Source organism: Mus musculus, chromosome 18, assembly GCF_000001635.26.
Source record: "Mus musculus strain C57BL/6J chromosome 18, GRCm38.p6 C57BL/6J".
Taxonomy (NCBI): Eukaryota; Metazoa; Chordata; class Mammalia; order Rodentia; family Muridae; genus Mus; species Mus musculus.
The window spans coordinates 39,126,964-39,147,600 of NC_000084.6; the positions used below are offsets into that span (position 1 = coordinate 39,126,964).

The 20,637-nt window shown below is 43.9% G+C and overlaps 1 protein-coding gene across 12 annotated transcripts in view; it reads left to right on the plus strand.

Moving 5' to 3' along the window:
• Arhgap26 (Rho GTPase activating protein 26) overlaps window positions 1-20,637 on the plus strand; it is a 774,669-nt gene that overhangs the window by 525,347 nt on the left and 228,685 nt on the right. For all 12 annotated transcript variants that reach the window (XM_030250607.1, XM_017317984.1, XM_017317986.1 and 9 more), the window contains one exon: window positions 5,093-5,187. In XM_030250607.1, coding sequence (XP_030106467.1) covers window positions 5,093-5,187 — 95 coding nt within the window. The remainder of the gene's footprint in view (window positions 1-5,092; window positions 5,188-20,637) is intronic.

Consider the following 20,637-nt stretch of genomic DNA (forward strand, 5'->3'; position numbering starts at 1 on the left):
TTTGCTCAGTGAGCAGATAACAATCGTGGTACATGGCTAAGAGTCCAGCGTTTCACTGTAAGACTCTTAAATTCTGTGCAGTAATTCCAGGAGGCCTCTTGCCCTGAAAATGGCTAGAATAATCATTGTTAGCTTACTTATGTAGCTGTAATTAAGAGTCTTTTATTTTCCATGTACACATTATTAAATGTGTTGCACAGCAATGACTTACTAGAAAGTCGTGGCTGATTGACGACCTTCTGTGGGACTGATTTATGCCTCTTCTGCTGGGTCCCTGGAGTTGCCAGTGGACAGTTTAGATAAATTAAGTTATTTCTGTGTTATCAAATTACCCCTATACTTTGCAGCTTTCAAAATCATAGCAGCTACCTTAATAATTCTGCATAGCCTTTGTGGATCAGGAACTCGGGGACCATCTGATGGGTAGGAGGCTGAAGCTTAGTTCAGTCTAACAGCAGTGTGGATGGAATCTGTGGACTTGAGAGCTTAAGGCTGGCCAGACATGGCTCCTTCCTCCTCTAACCTTCTCTCTATTCCTCCACCTGCCCCTCTTCTTTCTGTGGTCATGGACTTTGTGGGATGGAAGATACTCAGTGACTGTGTTTTTGAAGAGACTGCCAGGTTAGAGCAGGCTCCCTGGCACTGCTGTTGGTGGCTCCTTGTATTCTCCAGGGTGCTTCCCTTTATAGAACTCTACTGCCTCTTGTCTACCTCGGACAGTTGTCTCTGCTGGGTTCTCAGTATAGAGATGATCTGTGTCTCCTCTGGGCTGTCTTCCTACCCAGCTTCTCCTTCGTACTCTATATTTCGTCATGTCCTAGGATGGAGGGTTTTTTTGTTTGTTTGTTTGTTTGTTTGTTTGTTTTTTGTTTTTTTTTTAAAGCTGATTGCTTGGAAGTTTTTGTTCACCTTGGATTTATGGTTTTACTTGAATTCAGAACTGGAAAAATGTCTTTAGTTACTAACTTTGAATTTTACCTCTCCCTAATTTTTGCTATTATTTCCTTGTGGATATACTTAACTGTTTTAATAAGAATATTTTTGTTTTTCCTCTTCTGCCCATCCATTTTTGTAAGACAGTCTCACTTTGTAGCCTAGGCTGGCTTCAAGCTCATTTGTAGTCAGGCTGGTCTCCAACCACAGTGGTTCTGCCTCTGTTCTCAGCCTGTATATTTTTAATCTTTTTGAATATCTGGAATACATTTTGAATAATTTATCTGGTTCTATCTTTGGTTTAAGTTGTTTTTTGTTTCAGTTGTGTCTAATATATTGGTAAGTTAGCACTTTGCTAGCCCTCCTCGCCTGGCCTTCTATGGACATTTTTGTGTACCAGGTTGAGTTATTGTTTGGAGGGCATTCAAGTGAAGAAGTGGAAAGAGCACAGATTTGGAGACTAGACATGCCTGGGCTAGCGCTGGACAGCGCTGTGCTGTGCTGTGCTGTGCTGTGCTGTGCTGTGCTGTGCTGTGCTGTGCTGTGTGCTGTGTGCTGTGCTGTGTTGTGTGCTATGCTGTGCCGTGCTGTGCTGTGTGCCTTTTGCTCTCTTCAGCTCCCAGCTTTTCTTCCAGGATCTCTTCTTTTACTTCAGTGACAATAAAGAGTTTTATCAACATCTCTGTTCATTCCTTATATCCAGGCAGTAAGACAGCTCTTTATTTTTCTATTATTATTATTATTATTATTATTATTATTATTATTATTATTATTTTGGCAGAGGTGGTAGTGGCTTACAAATTATCTCAGGAAAACACACATGTTAGCAGACAGAGATAGAAGAGAGTATTACAAATTATACCTAAGTCACTAGGAGTCCCCTGGTTTTCATAGAAGCAAGCCTGCTTTGTTCGGTCATGGTCTTGGTCCTTTCCTACCTGTCACTCCTTCCGGAAACCAGCTGACTGGCTCATTCTTGTCCACAGGGTTGGCTCCAGGACTCACATCTTACGTGTTTCCAAGAGTTTAAAGAACTCAGTTGCATCTCACAGTTCCTATCTCAGTGAAGGGTGAGGCTATATACAGTGGTCAGTGTTTGGGTATCTAAGGACTTCTGTGAGATCCCACAGAGTAGCCCAGTGGGTTGTCAGTGTGGGGCAGGGCCTGAGAAGGTCCGCTTAGGAACTTGCTACTGTAACAAGTCATCCTCCTAGCCCTAACTGGCTGTATTTATGCTCCATTTCATAGTGGCCTGTATTCTTGATCGTCTTGGGTTGTGCTGCTCTTTGGTTGAGCTTTCCCCTTCTCACAAAGGGAGAAACTGGGGATCGGAGAGATCAGCTTACTTCCAAATGTAAACCTGTTGAGTTCCAGAGTGAGTAGACTAACCTCCCAGTCTGGAGTTAGCAACTCCTGCTTCCCAAGCCACATCTTCTTCTGATGCCACTGTGACCTAAGTTGTCCAGTAGAGGAAATGGGAGCACAACTGTCTAGGGGTCTGGAGGTGAAGTGCTAGCAGTTTGGGCACGTCATCTTTCATTTAGACTGTTTTCCTTTCAAAGTGCCTACACTCCTTTCTACCCCAGCCTCAGGCTTGATTTTCTGAGCAGATTTGCTCCATCCTCTTGAGACCAGACCTCGTGTATGGTTAAGAATGTCTTTGAATCCCACCCTCCAAGAGAGGCAGCCCCTGAAGCCTGCAGTAGCCAGACCAGGCTTGGTCCTTGTCCCTGGCTACCCTTTATTACTCTCCTGACCCTTACGGGATGAGACTATAATCCCAGCCTCGCTGGCTCTCCTCAGCCTCCTCCTTTCTTTTTTTGCCTCTTACCATGGGCTTCTGGCTATACTTCCTTCCCTCTGTCTGCCCTTTGTGCTAATGCCTGATGGGACTTAATAGATCTCCGTTACTTACTCTTTTTTCATGGTCCTTAATCTAAGCCTTCATAATAGAAGCCGGCCCATAGCTATTGAATTTGAACTGTAGTTGAACATCACCAAGGTCAAATTTCTTACATTTGGGTGAGTACACTCATCAAAGGACAGAGCTAGAAGCACGGAGTTGAAAGAGGTTAATGACTGTATTTTCAGTTCTAGAATTAGGCATCACTATTTCATAGAACTAAACAAGTGTCGGGTAAGGCAAGCAGCAGACTTTAGTTTTAAGGCAGAGGAAGGCTTAAGAATTCAGAAACAGCACAGAATAATTGGTGATTTCAAAGTGATTTCTCTGGTTTGGGAGTGCAACTCAGTGAAGAACTCTTGCCTAGAATGTAGGAAGCTGCAAGTTTGATCCCCCAAACTGCAAACAATGATAATATGAAACTTATTTATTTTATAAAGTGGGTACAGGAGACTATTCAGTGGGAAATATCCAGTTGATTAATATCAGGCAATTTAGGTTACTCCATGTGTGTGCATCTGTGGAATAATCGAGGCAGAGAAAACTTCCGTTTTCCTTGCTAATTGAAGTAAACCTGTTTGAGCAATTGGACTGTTCTCTCTCATTTCTGGTTTCCTGGGAGATAAACAGCTTAGTTTCATGATGGAGAATATTTGCTTGGGTGACTCCAGGTTGAATTTTAGTCTATTTTTCTTTTCAGGTCCAATGTAGGACCTTAGTCTAAAACAGTGTCCCCTGTGCGACGCTGGGTCTCTAATCTAAGGTCTCCCATATACCAGGTAAAGACTTTATTGCAGAGATAGATCTTCAGCCCTTGTCTTCTGAGGTAGATTTTGCTAAGTTGTCCAGACTGACCTTGAACTCATGTAGCCCAGACTGGCCATGAGCTGAGGAGACTCCTGTCTCAGCTTCACAAATAGCTGGGATTGCTAGACAACCTCGTGCAGCTTTTATTTAACACACTTTTGCATCTTACAGAGTGGGTAAAGATCAAGTCTCAATCTGTGAAACTAATCTTTGCTCTCTAGTAAGTCGGTATAGACGTAAGGCATATGAACAAAATGCTTTCTTCCTAGGGCTGTGTTTGTCTGCTTTGCTGATTTTAGTGGGTGGTTACATCCACCCTCTGAAGTTACACTTCATCTTATGTTGGCAAGGCAGGTGAATTTGTTAATTTTACCCTTTTAGAAAAACATGGGAGAAACAGAAGCATTAATAGATTTTTAGTGACAGGAAGAAGTTGCAGTGAGCTCTTGCTGTGTTTCTGGACAGTCAGTGAGTTCTGTGAGATTGTCATATTCCACACACTACCTAGTAGTAAAAAACCCAACTCTTGATATGCACAGCATGGACAAGCCACAGAATACTCATGCTTAATGAACGACCCAGATACTTACTCTGTGTCTGCATTTGTATAAGGTTATAGAATGCACACAAACCCATAAGAGCGGAAAGCAGACCCAATGGTTTCTTGGAGGTGATCTAGAAGGTGGGTGGGTCACCAGAGGGTGTGTTTGGCAGGCAGGGGTGGGAGTGTTGAAAAAGTTTATCTCAGATTCATCAATAGCTTGATGCCTATCTACAGATGTCACAGTAACAAGTTGTACACATTAAACATATGCAGTTTATCACATCTTATTCATCAACAAGGCCGATATAGGTTGAACAACTCTTCTATCCAGGACCTAGGAGGACTCAGAAGATACAAGAGTAGTAAGTAAAGACCACAAGCCTCTGTCCTTAGGGCGCTTGCTGCCTTGTGAACCTCCCATCAGACTTGATGGGAAGACGTTGTTTTATTCTGTGTCTTCCGTAGCAGAATGCTTTTGCTATGGTTGGTACCAGTGGGACGGAGAGGTAGTTGGCGCCACCTGAGCACTTCTTAGGGATCTTGACCTGTTTCTTGAAGAAATGATGACTAACCAAGGATCACAGTCAGTCAGTTAGGAGGGGACTGTGGTCTTCATCTCTTGTCACCTCTGCAAATCAAACCTGGTTGAAATAGTAGTACTAGATGTGCACTGTGTAATGCAGCAGCACCCATCCTCTACCTGTGTGACTACGTCCTAGGGCTTCAGGTCTTAGCTGTAGAGATGCATGCTTGAGACGCTCAATGGTCAGCATTCCCTCTCTGTAGGTTGTGACCCCACAGATTGGAGAAGTGGAAGTGTCATTCTGTCGATATGCCATGCTCGTCCCAGAGTCCCGCAGACCTGCCTGCTGGCCTCACCTTGACAGTCTGTGTGTTCCCACCAGGGAGAAGACGAGTCCGTTACCCTCAAATCCTGCACACGGCGAAAGACAGACTCCATCGAGAAGCGATTCTGCTTTGACGTGGAAGCAGTAGACAGGTAAGAGGCTTAGGCAATCTTTTCAGGAGCAGATTATTAGTATATTTGGATTTCTTTCCTTTCCCTTAAGGTTCACTGTTTGTACCCCTGCCCCCATCCCACTCTTCTGTGTCCAGTTGGAACTGGATGCTAGGTCATTGCGGAAGGTCAGTTCAGCCTCCCGTTGTTTAGTTCACGTCTGAATCACCAGGTTTGTTTGGTTTTACTTTAATGCTAGTCTTCCATGCTCAGGAATGTGTGCTATGTCTCCGGGAGGTGGGATAGATATTTAAAGAAAATAGTCTGTACAACATGATGATATCAGGTGTTTGGTTGTTTTTTTCCTTTAAAAAATTAATATAACAAATAAGAATTGGGAATAGAAGTTTTACTCAAATAACTTTTTAAGGCTTATAATTAATTTTCGTTTATACCCAGAAAATACACCAAGTCACTTCCTTAATCAGCCAATAGATAGAGAAATAGACAGACAGACAGTGAGCTTATGTGTCTTCTTTCACATCTATGGTTCAACCTCTCACTCAAATGCACACATGGTACTAGGCTTGTTCAACACGATTGCAGTTCTTTGAGACACTTTCCATGGCAGTGGATTCTTTCAGTGGAATCCGTATGTGGAGCTTATCTGAGCTGCCTATTCCATGTCAGCAGGCTTGGCATCGGGGCCCTTAAACCTCACTGCAAGGCCCACACAATGCCAGGAAGTCTCTTTCCTAATTAAAAAACAAAACAAACAAAACAAAAAACCCAAAAACCAAAACTAAAACCAAACCAAACCAAACCAACCAAATAAAAAAGCTCTATGCTGCTTACCAGACCGCCTGTGTTTTCCATGTCTTCAGAAGACTGCCTGGGTGTTACCTTAGGGACAGTTAAAATCCTCTCAGATGTCAACTCTTGATGATAACACATCCAAGAACCCTCGTTCATCATGCTCATAAAAACCCTTGGCAAGCCAAGCATGGGGGTGCCCACCTATAATACCACCTCTTCAGAAGATGAAGCCAGGAGGCTCTCTTGAGCTCAGGAACTCAAGACCAGACTGTGTTGTTAGTAAGACCATGCTTCCAAAATAGAAAAGGGAGGGGGGAGGCTTTGCAGGCCATTCTGAGCCAAGAGTAAGTGTTTCATACTCAGCATGCAGAATAGACCCGGGGCAGTCCTTTTCTTCTGTCACACTCCTCAGCGGCTTGATACAGATGGCGTGGGGAGGATCCAGAAGGAGACTGTAGAGTCTCCACGGAGGAGCAGGTGGATTGGTAGGAGGGTGACTCAGCCTTTCCTTTGTGTTCCCAGGGGACCTCATGGATTAGGCCACAGCTCAGCATTGCTTGTCGCCCCTTTTGTTTGACTCTGGTGTGTTATAGACTGCTCACATACCCACAGAGTGTGAGGTGGGGCAGTAAAGCAACTGTCAACATGACCCCTCCATTATTAAGGAAGATTTTTATTGTATGCCTATAGAGAGAATGGCCAGAGGCTTCTAGAAGAGTCCAGAGCAGAGAGAAAAAGTAGACTGAGCATAGCCAGCAGGTTGGACATGGCCAGGGCTAGGGAAGTGGAGAAAATAATGTGGCTAATAAGATAGGAAGACATAGAGAATAGTGCATAGTGAGAGCAGTGAGGGTTGGGGGAGACAGACAGACAGACAGACAGATAGACGCACAGAGAGAGAATAGTGGTTTCTAAGGAGGGTGAGTAGCAGGAATAGCAGGAAGGAGACTGGGATAGGAGCTTTAAAATGTGTAACAGGTACTGTGATACTAAGGGACCCTACCCCCCACCCCGTACTGGATGGGCTTTGATACCCAGCCATAGGCTGTGTCCTTTGATTTGTCCTTTCTGCTAGAGGTAAGGTGAAATGAAGCCTCTTGGCACATGGGAACTGGTTTTACAAGTTCCCGAGGAATGCTGGCTCTTATCTAACTGCCAGAAATCCTCCTATAGTCCTGGCTGAGCTCCTTTCTGGATATTTGGACAGCCTGAGACCTGACATTGGATAAGAAGTAAAAGGTCTTTCTGTGTGCTAAGTGACACCTGCCTGGAGAGCTTTACTGTAATCCTTTTTCTGAGGGTTCCCACCCCATGCTTTTCACCAGTGCCCATCAGCAGGGAGGGGCTGCCGGTGCTAGAGTCTAATTTTCTAGACTGTGCCTCCCCAGAGTGCTCTGTCTTGCTTGCTGTGTCTCGGAGGCACCTAGGAAATGAATGCAAAAGAGGAACTGACAGAAGGGCTGAAATGTTCCCAGAGTGCGTTATAGGAAGATTAGATACACTACTATATAATAAGTTATATAGGAGCTGCTAATGTGGTAATTTATCAAGATGCAAGTGTGATTTATATTATTTAGACTATGAAAATATGGTGTGAAATATCCCAACTCTGTAATATGTGGTATTAATGGTTAGTTGTTAGTATCAACTTGGCACATTTTTGAATCATCTGAAAGAAAGTGTCATGGAGGGGTATGGTCTAGATTAGGTTGGTTTATGAACATGTCTGGGGGGGGGGGCTGTCTTGATGATGTTAATTGATGTGAGAAGACAAAGCCTAAAAGTGGATTTGGATCCTTGACTGTATAAGGAACAGACACAGTGAGCTGAGCTAAGCATGCATGTGCACAGTGCTCTTGGCTTGTACACCCTGCATGCAGTGTGATAAGTTTGCCTTGAGCAGCTAGAGCCATGACTTCCCCACGACTATGGGATGTAACCTGGAGCTATAAGTTAAACCAAACCCTGTCTCCCCTAAGTTGGTTCTGTTCAGGGCATTTTTTTTTTCACAATTACAGGAGAAGAAATGAAGACAGGCCCTGATTCACCATAGCTGGTATGCTAGGTAGCAGGGAGTTACAGATCCATAAGCAGGCACACGCGTAGAGAAATGCCCATGAACCCGAAGACAGAGGACAGGGAGAGAATGGGACTCAAGTAAAGAAACACCCGGCTGCTAGCAATCCACCAGGCAGGGAGGAAGGCATGGAGTAGATTTCGTGGACTTCAGGAGGAGTCAACTTCCCCAACACCCTGCCTTCCTCCTGTGTGGTGCTTCATCATTGAGGTGCAGGGAGCTGGCGTAGTATTGAGCAGGGAGGACCTGCCAGCGAGGTGGAAGGACATCCCACCAAGGCCTTTTAAATGGTGGCCATTACGCACCCCCTGAGTCCCTACTTCATGAAATAGACCATTTGCATCAGCTGCCTAATCTTTTCTGCTGTTTCCTTCCACCCAACCCTTCCTTCTCCTTTTCCCATCCCTCCTTCTCCTCTCCCGCCCCCCTTTCTTCATTAGTAGCTTCAGTTCCGTAGCTTAAAAAAAAGCGAACATTACCTATTTGTGGTTTTTGTATCATCATGCTACAGCCCTAGCTTTTGAAAGTTTATATTTTACATGGGTTAATTGACTGGCTTTAACTTTCTTTCCCCCCTTGAAGTGGGTCAGCTCTTCCGTGCGATGCTTGGGTTAAAAGTGGGCGTCATGGAAGAGCAGCCTTTCTTGGTAGTCAGATGTGGATCGTGAATACTAACCAGCGTCTGTGTTCAGTCACTTGAATAATTAGCTCCATCATGAACTATCTTATGGAAATTAGTGAGCAAATGTAGGGAAAATGTTTACTTACGCTGAAGAATCACGGGGGAGTCACTTGCCAGCGTCCTTTGGATTAGTTTGTTTTAAAGAAATGTCTCACAGATGTAAGTGACACATAGATTTTCTCCCTAATGTTCTCCAGGAGCGGCCACTAGACCATATGGGAAATAATAGAAATAGAAACTAAAGGGTTCTTTTGATTCACTGAGTCAGAGTAGTGGGGTGGGGGGTAATGTTTATACTTGGGGAAAGGAAACAATTAGAATGCTTTATTTTATTTATTTATTTTTTTAAGACTAGCTGACTCCAACAGAAACTCTGTTAAAAGCTTCTTTCCAGCACTGCCAAATGCACAAGTGTGGCAAAGACAGATCGCTAGATGGCGGTGGTAGGGAATGACATTGGGGACAGGGAACTGGGGACCACAGGTGGCACAGAGACACCTATACCCTTGAACTTCTGTCTCAGCCTCCCAAGTACATGAGACTACAGGCCTGCACCCCAGGCGCAGCCTAGACTCTTCTGACAGATGTCACACGTAGGAAGCTTTACCAGTCTGTTGGCTTTTCTTCTGTAAAAGCCTCACCTGGTTCTTTGGGTAATTCTGAAGTTCTCCTGCAAATGCTGCAGTAGCAGTAGGGAGCTAGCTTTCCTGAGCCTTTCTCAGCGTTCCCTAACGCACACCCTGCCAGTTCTGTCCCTGCCTTCCCCACAAGTACCCTGCAGTAGCCGGGCAACAAAGTTTCTTTGTATTGGTTGGCTACCTGTTCAGTTTGGAATGTCTTGGGTACTTCTGTTTTAATTCTGTTTATCTCAGATGATTTGCTTTTAGAGGCAGAAAAAAAAAACCATAATTTCTTGTAGCCTTGAATATAGTACTATGTGTATGTGATTGCCCAATTTAAACTTTTTATGGTGAAGACAGTTTTGAAAGTGCATTATTTATTTTTTTTCCCTTTGGGAGTTTGGTGATGAATCTAGAGAACATTAGTTAGCTGTTAATTAAATTAAAGCTCAAGCAGGTACACACATGATTTGCTTTTGTGTAGCGATATGGTAGGGTAGTTGAAGCCAGAATAGCAGAAGCTAGACATTTATGGAAGATCTGAATTAAAAAACAAACAAACAAACAAACCATCAGTACCCTCCAGTCAGCCAGCAAGCATCTTTCCAAGTTGTATTTTCATAGAAGTTTGCAAATTGTAGGCTAAATAAAAGAGAGAGGGAGCCCTAGGTTTGAATGGAGGACTTGACTCTTACTAGCCATAGGGACAGTAGTATTAAGATGGAGTTGATTGTGACTGTCAGGATTGTTTTGAAGATGGGAATATAGCAGTATGCCTTTTTGATGGTGTCCCGTGAGTGCAAATGTTGTTTTTGTATGCTCCAAACCATGGGACTTATGTTTTCTTATGTTAAACCTTATCTTTGCCAGAAGTTCTTCCCACACCTACTTGCTGCAAGCTTGCTTCTTTTCCCCTCGCCTTGTCGATTCCTCTGCAATATGAGAGTGAATTTAGGCACAGGAAGGGCCCCCGTGAAGAAGGCCCACCAGGGGGAGATTGTGGGTGCAGTGCTGTGCTTCATAACTTGATTGCCACAAAAGAGAAAGTTTTATGTCCACATTCAGTTTATGATCTCCCCAGGAAACCATTCTAATTTTAAAGGAAGGCAGTTTATGGTCTGGCTTGGTACGAGTGTGTGAGTGGGTCGTTTTGTGTGTCTTTGGGAAACTGTGTGACTCTTGAGATTGTTTTCCAAAGAGAATCGATCCTCTTACGTAACGGACAGTTTGACTGTTCAGCCTCTAGATGGCAGTTTTGTATGTGCATTGGTTGCTCTTGGGTCCAGTTGAATGGTACTGTCATTTAGAGACTGGTGATCCGAAGACAGCTGCGTGTGTGGTTTCTGTAGAAGCGGCAGTTATATATATGAGTATTACTACTTAAGGCAGAGAGTACTTTCAGTGACTCAGGTTTTCTCTCGAAGCTCCTTGCTCTCGCCCTTTTCACAGATCATCCATACCCACATTCTGGTGGCAGCTAGCTGGCCTGCCCAGTTCGTCAGGCCTCTGAATATTGCAGTTTAGCTGGGTGAACCAAGGTGCTAGGTTCTTTGCTTCGGGATAATGCATGCGAGGACAGCAGACTTGTCCTTCTGTCCAGCCTGTGCTGAGAACCAGGCTTCTCCATCCAGTTGCAGCCTTTATCTCACAGAGCCACAGAGCGGATGAACTGTTTTTCCTGGTTTGGGGCTTTCCGCCCCTCCCCTTCTCGTTTGCCTGTTTGAAATGCTACTTGACTTTGCCTTCCTGCCCATTGGGTTGGAGTGCTGGTCTCTATGCCATTGACCTTTCAGGCAGGAAATGGCTTTTCCTTCCTCAGAGGGTGTTATGCTGCTCTGACTTCATGGCCAGGGGTGGGGTGGCCAGTGGGGGATGGGCATCATTCTTTCTGAATTGCTTCCTGGCTCTTAGGGATAGATAGCAAGCCGTCTGAGAAGTTCTTGGACTCTCAAGTTCACAAAGTCAGAACTTACTCGAGTTTTGGGGGCTTTGTTTTGCCTTCTAATTAAGTGGAAGCGCTGGCTGTTTGCACCTGTCTTAAGTAGGACGGGCTTTGGCGGTTAGTGGAGTGCATGAGAGGACGACCTAGGCAACCTGACTTCTAGTCTCTAATCAGTGCAGTGAAATTTGTTGGGAGTGCACACATTTATCTGGTAGTTTCTCAATACAGGACTTAAACTCAACACCAAAAACTTGCTATTACAGAAATCCCAAGAAAGAAAGCAAGGAAGCCGCAAATTCCACCTGTTCTGTTCATCATAAGACTGAAACCCCCCCCCCCCAAACAAACAAACAAACGAACAAAACAAAAGGAAAGGACAATTAGAAATTGTCCAAATTAATACTTTGGCAATCTGGCAGCAACCGATGCTATTTCCAAATTGACTACAAAGAAAACACCCCATGTTTATCATGTGTAATTGGTAATTGCTAGAAAATTATGTGATATGTGAATTTTAAAATGATGTAACATTTTATATACTTTTAAAAAATAAAAGTGGGTTATGAGAGGTTATAGAGTAGAATCTATGATAGATAACATTATAATTCTTTACAATGGAAACATTAAAAGACTCTCAATCAGCAACATATACCTTGTTAATACGAAATATAAAAATACCCCATTGAGCAGTCTCTATCAAGTCAATTCACTATGGCATAAATATGCATATATATTGGTGAACTTTTTATATATATGAGTTTTTTTATACCTTTTGAAATTCATGTATATGTTAAACTTGGGGGGGGAAAAAAAAGACTGAAGAGCCCAAATGGTGCAGAGGGTGGCCGATGAACCTAGGGAGAGATTTGCTTAGCTTGCTGTCAGTAGCAGTAGCAAGGATTCACATTGACCTTGCGTTGCACCCATCCCATTAGTTAGTAATGCTTTCTCCTGGTGCATTGTGGTAGCCTGTGCCTGTTGCTGTGCCTGGCACACGGTACTCACTTAGAAGTCAGTAGCAGTTACATTCATGGCCCACAAAGTTTAGTATGCTAGAAATTCATCTGTTGCTCTAGGACTTGAAAATCTTTTAAAATAACTCTGCGTGAAACTGTCCGATGGGGTTGGCAGTGTTTATTCTCTGGACTCTTTCTACTGCCAGGGCCCTCCTCATTCTCCAACCTTTGCTCTCAGAAGGTGAGTGCTGTATGCTGTTGTTGGTGATGATCCATTCATTCATTAGAATCAGATTCTTTCCAGATCATTGATTAGACGCTGCTTCGGAAAACCTCTTAGGGAGTGTGTGGAAGGAGGTTACTCCCTTCCTTCCTCTGTCTAAGCTGATAGCCTTCTTGGACTCTAGGCACATACACTCCTTACAGATAAGGTCACTGCAGCATTGGTTGAGACTTAGTGTAGGCCTTGTTTTAGTTTCTGGCCCACCTGGATACAATGTCAGAGTTAGCCCTTCATAGCAACGTGGTATCTTTCACTTTTAGAAAGAGTCCCAAAGGGCTGAAGATGTGGCTCAGTGGTAGAAGACTTGCCTAGCAAGTCTGAGCCCCAAGTTCATTCACCAGCAACACAAATACACACACACACACACACACACACACACACACACACACACACACACACACAGAGTAAATAAGCAACTGAATAAGATAAAGGGGGCCCAATTATTTTCACATTTAATTCATATATTTATTGTGAGAAAGAAGTGATAGTTGATAACATCCTTAGCACAGTGTTTGACATGTAATAATCTTTAGCATAGTGTTTGGCACATGTGGGAGTCACCAATCTATGACCTCTAGTTTCTCTCGCCTGTGATCCACCTGGGGAGTCACCAACCTGTGACCTCTAGTTTCTCTCGCCTGTGATCCACCTGGGTACCTTGATGGGTGGCAGCTGCCTCTGCAACCTGTACTTGCTCCGCTCTTTCTTAATTCACACGCCTCTGTTCACAAGTAAAAATGCAGAAGAGATGCAAGGCTACAGGTTTTAGAGAAAGGAACCCAGCTCTGTTTCCTTGGGGGAGTAAAGAGCTTCTTGCCTGGCTCCCTTTACCTGGCTGCTTGCCTGCTTTCTATAAACAGATGTGGGGTTGGTCGTATCTGTGCAGACTTTCCACTGTGGAGGAAGTATCAAGAAGCAGTTTTCGAGGCAGGGCTCCCTCTTTCTGTCATCTGATGAGCCCCTTTCACCCAGGATTAGAGAGTCCAATCCCCAAGGCTTCGCTTTCCCAACTTCTAAGAGCACAGTGGGACACATTTTACACACAGGCTATAGTAAGTTCTGTGGGTCCCATAGTCCTTCCTTTCCTGTCAGTTTGACCCTAAGTGGTGTGGATGGGAGTTAGGAGAGAGCTCATGCCACCTGGAGATTTACTATTACGAATGAGTAAGCCCTAGATCTTTGGAGGTTGATTTAGAGAGAACAGTACTGTGAGGTTCTGGTTGTGTTTGTTTCAGTGGGGTGGAGTTAGTCCTCGCGTTTCCTTGTCCAATAGGAAGTGGGTACATTGCCAAACCACTGAGATCACTGTTGTTGACTCTGATTCATGAGTGAGATTAGAACTAGAAAGCTCTCGAGGAACCCCAGAATCAGCCATGGGTGTGCTTTTTGTGTTCTTGGCTGATGGACAGAGGGCTTTGATGGACCCTGGTGGTCCTAGCCTTCTGGATATAATCCTCTCTTGGATAGTTTTTGATCTCTTTTTTTTTTTTTAACTTTCTTTTGTCAGCTTGACATTGGCTAGTGTTTTCTGGGGAGGGTAACCTCAGTTGAGAAATTGCCTCCATCAGATTGGCCTGCAGGCAAGTCCACAGGGCATTTTCCAGATGAGTGATTGATGTGGGAGGGCCCAGCTCACTGTGTGTGGTGCAGCAGGCTGAACTAGCCAGGAGGAACAAGCCGCTAAGCATCTTCCCTTCACAGCCTGTGCTTCCTTTCCTGTCACCATGCTTCTGCCCTGAGTTCCTCCCCTGAGCTCTCCTTCCTCATGCTCTCCTCCTCACCGACAGAGCCTAACCAGAACACGCAAATGCTATGTATGCTGCTTCTCTGGGGGCTCTTTTTGGAAGCCAGCCCCAGAAGAGACATGGCAGTTGGTAGCAGCTTGCCTTGAGATAAGTGAGGACTGTCTTTCCTTTATTATCCTTACCATGTTTAAGGATTTCACATGCACTCACAGGTGCACATGTACACACACACACACACACACACACACACACACACACACACACACACCTGCATCATTCTTATGACGAGACGAGAGTATACAGCGTTGAGAAACTCGCAGATCCTTGTTCGTGCTCCCCAGGCTGCCCCAGCTCCAGCACTAACAATGTGTTCCTGGTGAAGAAATGTGGCTTCTGAGGAGAAGTTTAGGGGTGGGCTCCAGGAAGGATCTTTAAATCACTTGCACCCTCTCTCATCTGGTGGCTGGAGGGAACGTCTCTAGTGGAGGTTCTCGTATTTGCCGGAGACTTCTTTGCCCCTCTCAGTTATCAGGCATTAGTTTTAGACTGGAGTCGCAGTCTACTTTGAAGCTGTTACTGGGGAGGGAAAGGAAATAGCCATGATGTCAGGGCTGGTGTTTGCGGTAGGGGCGTGATTTTCAGTCTGAGGGTGTGGGTCGTTAGGTGGACCACAGTGCCAGCACGTGGTTCCTTTCCTGTTTAAATAATTCTCCTGCCCTTCTCCAGGCATTGCTATGATGCTCTCCCATACTTGGTATCATCCTTCATTTGCCCATTGGGATTGACTAAGTTTCTGGAGTATTTACTTTTTTTGCCTTCCACTTGGAAATGTATGATGCATTTCTTTGAGTTTGCAATATAGTCAAACATGTAACTCTGCCAACCCCCCCGGGAAAAGCAACTGGACCTCTCTATCTGGCTTCCAGAACATGTAGTCTCACATCCAAAGTGTTATCAAGAGGTTGTAATTCTTGTACAGTTAAAACAAGTTCTTAATTGAGGTTCCACTGTAAAATCTACATATCTCAACTCTATGTTTATGACTATGCATAAGTCAAGTCTGAGTATACATAGCCTTACATACATACATACATACATACATACATACATACATACATACATGTACATACTTCCAAAGGCCCTGATCAAGATGAACATTTATAGCCTTGAAGTTTTCTTCATCCTCATCACCATCCTCATGCCGTACCCCTTCTTGGAGGTAAAATAACTCTTCTGTCTTGTGTGAGGTTTTTAAGGGTTTGAACACTATGAAACTCCAGTCATTCAGTCTGTAGACTTTGCCTCACTGTCTGTGAGGTTCATACCTAACCATTCCGTGCAGCACTGGTTGCCGTTTGCAGTTGTTGCCTGGTTTCCTAGCGTTTAGACACACAACAATTTGTGTGTCCTCTTTCGTTAGACATTTTTGTTGCTGAAGTTGTGGTTATTATGAATATGATGACAGGTGACCTTGACTGTGCGTGGTGGACATAGGCACACATCTTTCCTGGTGTTATATATGGGAGTAGTATGTCTAACGTGTGGTGTTTAGTTCTAGGAGATACTGAAAATGTCCTTATTCATTTAATTTCTCACCAGCAAAGCCTGAGAATCGCAACACTAAATTACTAAGTGACCTTTTAATGTTCTTCATTCAGGAGGTGCTAGGTGGGGCTCATTCAGCTTCTACATTACATCCCCTCAATGAGGAGCCATTTGATGTCTGCTTCTTATATCCACTGGCCAGTTGGATCTCCCCTTTTCATTTTTTATTCCTCTCTCTCTCTCTCCCCCTCTCTCATAAAGGCAGTTATGTGCTGCCTGACAATAGGCACCATGAAGTGAGCTGGAGCCTTCTGAAGAAGTCTTAACTGCTGAGCCAACTCTCCAGCCCTTAGATATCCTCTCTTATGAAGTGTCTATTAAGATTTTAATTGAATTTTGTTGTTAATTTTCTCCGTTTGTTAGCATTCTTCACATATCTGGAATATGGATCTTGTTGGAGATACATATTAAAAACATTAGCTCTCACTTTCATTCTCAATTTTTTTTTGATTTGAGATTTATGTTTTGGGGACAGGGACTCATGTAGCTGGCTTTGAAATCACTGAAGATGACTTTGAACTTCTGGCCCTTCTGCCTCTACCTCCCTTGCGGTAGAACTGTAGCTGTGTTCCATTATGCCTGGCTTATGTGGTGCTGGGATCTCAACTCAGAACCTCATGCATTGAGATAAACACTCTAGTGACTTAACTACACTCCCAGCCTCTGTTTTCATTCTCTTAATATTATCTTCTAATAAATGCATCTTTTTTTTTTTGTAAGGTCTAACCTACCAGTGTTTATTTTCTTTATGATAGCACCTTTAATTTTAAATTAAAATATAATTATAACACACACACACACACACACACACACACATTTCCTTCTTTTCCTTTCCTCCAGCCCTTCATGTATGTTCTCCCCTATCCCAGTTCATGGACTCTGTCCTCTTTTTCATGTTGTTACACACATGTATATATTTCTTAAGTATATAAATACAGTCCATATAATGTTACTTGCATGCATATGATGATTCCAGGGCAGAGCACTGGTATTAGATAACCGACTGGGGCCGTGTTCCTCAGCATTCCTTACTAGCGGTTAGTTCTTTGTCTACGGCTGGTCCCCGTGAGACTTACCTCTTCTTTGTTAGCGTGTTTGTTGTTGTCCTTGTTCAGGTCTTGTTTAGGCAGCCATGCTGGTGAGATTTCATGGGTGATGTTTCCCTGAAAGTTTTAGGGGATAAAGTCTCAATGGCTCTTAGAATCTTTCTGCCAACAGCACTTGTTTTGTTCTATTAAAAAAAAATCAGGGCCTCTCTTTCACTTTGTTGTCTTGAGGTAAAATGTGAAGAGCCACTGCTGCTGAAAGTCATCCGAATCCCGAGCGGTATGACTGTGTTCTGGAGGAAGAAGAGTATTTAGGAAGCACTCCGGTTTACAGCGACACTCATCACTGTCACATTTGATTCCACGCTGGGGCTCTTGGGATCCTTGGTCCGTTTTGATGCCAGGGAATTGGGTAGTACACACAAATTCCCCAGGGGCTCTGGTGCCCCCACACCGGGATGGTATATCTCATACCAGGGTTAGGAGTTGGATCTTGGTCGCATCCTGGCCCTGTAGCTTGCTGCTGCAATCAAATCAGAGTTTTTACCCCTCTGAGTCTTTGTTTTCTTGTCTTTTAAATAGGAGTAGGAAGAATGCATTTACCTCCTGTCTAGGCACCAAGACTAATTTATTGAGTGCTCAGCACAGCCAGTAGTGTGCTCTGCTGGACTAAACTGTTGTTCTCTTGTTACAACGCTGCTGGAGCACAGGGGTGTATAGAACCAGGAACATCTCCAGCCCTGCACCCCACTTCTCTTTCATTGGTTTATATTTCCTGTCCATGTCCCACGCATCCTCTCCTTTCTCCCTTACTCCTTCACTTTTGCTATGAAGAACCGACACGCATTCCAGTCAGGAGCTAAATAGATATGCTATAAGAGAAAGCCTGGAAGTTTGCTGATATGCAGAGTTTCATGTCACACAAATTTTTTTCTTGTTTTATTTTGTTTGGGGCTATGCTACCAATCTAGGAGACTTTGAGAAGGTAATTATGAGAATAAATTATTGTTTGATTCTAAAATAAAGCCAACCCTTTTATCTTGGCCTCTTAGGAAAGTCCTAAGTAAGATTTATATTAGTATTTTTAATTTAATAAATGAAAAAAATGGATATTTCTACCTAAAAAGTACAGTGCTGTATCCAGATGTACATATATGAAGCTGAGAAAGTTCTCTGAGCTTGGGGAATACAATTATAACTAAATGTGTTATATCTACTTTAATTACTATCCATCATCCAGAGTGTCACCCCCCACACACATGAAAAATAATTTGCATTTTTTTTTTCGAGACAGGGTTTCTCTGTATAGTCCTGGCTGTCCTGGAACTCACTTTGTAGACCAGGCTGGCCTTGAACTCAGAAATCCGCCTGCCTCTGCCTGCCAAGTGCTGGGATTAAAGGCATGCACCACCACCGCCTGGCTATAATTTGTATTTTTTATTTCTATTTGAAGTAAAAACAGTCATATTGGCTTCCCTAGTTACTAGTACCAAATAACATGCCCACGCCCTTACTGCCTCTTGAGTTTTTTGAACTTCCTCTTGGTGGCTTTGGGTGGAACTATTATGCCATAGGCCATGAAGTTGATGTGCCATCTGTGATACCTCTGCACTCTCGGTGTTTGGGCAACTCTTGTGTTTACAATTGTTTTCTTGCAGGAAGGGGACTGGAGTTATGTTGGCTGCTTGACTCCCAGCATAGAGAGGAGGGTGATAACACTGCTAGTGCAGAGAACCCAGAAGGAAAGGCGAGGGGGTGGAGCTGGTTCAGGGCATGAGCCTTAGGCATAACCATACAAACATAGAACATCATCTCTCCTCTCTGTGGGCTTTAGCTCTGATTTTCTAGGCCCAGCCCAGAAGTTTAGTTTCAGTAGGGTTGGGTTAGATGGGGAATCTACATTTTTAAAATTTTTAATTAATTATTTTATTTATTTAAATCCCAAATGTTATCCTCCCTCTTAGTCCTCCCTCCCAGAGTTCTTCCCTCTCTCCACCCCCTTTGCTTCTGAGAGGGTGTCCCCCTAACTTTTTCCCTGGGGCATCAAGTCTCTACAGGATTAGGCACATCCTTTCCCACTGAGGCCAGACAAGTTCCCTACTACATATATGCCAGGGGAGCCCGTATATACTCTTTGGTTGGTAGCTTGGTCTCTGGGAGCTCCCTGGAGTCCAGGTTAGCTGATAATGTTGGTCTTCCCTGTGGGGTTGCCATCCCCTTCAGTTCCTTCAATCCTTCTCCTAACTCTTCCATAGGGGTCCCCGACCTCAGTCCAATGCTTGGCTATAAGTATCTGCATCTGTTTTAGTCAAATGCTGGTTGAGTCTCTCAGAGGACAGCCATGCTATGTGTGCAAGTACAACATGGTATCAGTAATAGTGTCAGGATTTGGTACCTGCCCATGTGATGGATCCCAAGTTGGGCAGGTCACTGGTTGACCATTCCTTCAGTCTCTGCTTCATTTTTGTCCCTGCATTCTTTAAGACAGGAACAATTTTGGGTCAGAAATTTTTTTTTTGGTCCACTTTTTTTTAAAAATATTTTTTTATTATGTATTTTCCTCAATTACATTTCCAATGCTATCCCAAAAGTCCCCCATACCCTCCCCACCAGTTCCCTACCCACCCATTCCCATTTTTTTGGCCCTAGCGTTCCCCTGTACTGGGGCATATAAAGTTTGCGTGTCCAATGGGCCTCTCTTTCCAGTGATGGCCGACTAGGCCATCTTTTGATACATATGCAGCTAGAGTCCAGAGCTCCGGGGTACTGGTTAGTTCATAATGTTGTTCCACCTATAGGGTTGCAGATCCCTTTAGCTCCTTGGGTACTTTCTCTAGCTCCTCCATTGGGAGCCCTGTGATCCATCCAATAGCTGACTGTGAGCATCCACTTCTGTGTTTGCTAGGCCCCGGCATAGTCTCACAAGACACAGCTATATCTGGGTCCTTTCAGCAAAATCTTGCTAGTGTATGCAATGGTGTTAGCATTTGGAAGCTGATTATGGGGTGGATCCCTGGATATGACAGTCTCTAGATGGTCCATCCTTTCGTCACAGCTCTAAACTTTGTCTCTGTAATTCCTTCCATGGGTGTTTTGTTCTCAATTCTAAGAAGGGGCACAGTGTCCATACTTTGGTCTTCATTCTTCTTGAGTTTCATGCGTTTAGCAAATTGTATCTTATATCTTGGGTATCCTAAGTTTTGGGCTAATATCCACTTATCAGTGAGTACATATTGTGTGAGTTCCTTTGTGATTGTGTTACCTCACTCAGGATGATGCCCTCCAGGTCCATCCATTTGGCTAGGAATTTCATAAATTCATTCTTTGTAATAGCTGAGTAGTACTCCATTGTGTAAATGTACCACATTTTCTGTATCCATTACTCTGTTGAGGGACATCTGGGTTCTTTTCAGCTTCTGGCTATTATAAATAAGGCTGCTATGAACATAGTGGAGCATGTGTCCTTCTTACCGGTTGGGACATCTTCTGGATATATGCCCAGGAGAGGTATTGCTGGATCCTCCGGTAATTGCTGGATCCTCTGGTAGTACTATGTCCAATTTTCTAAGGAACCGCCAGACTGATTTCCAGAGTGGTTGTACAAGCTTGCAATCCCACCAAGAATGGAGGAGTGTTCCTCTTTCTCCACATCCTCACCAGCATCTGCTGTCACCTGAATTTTTGATCTTAGCCATTCTGACTGGTGTGAGGTGGAATCTC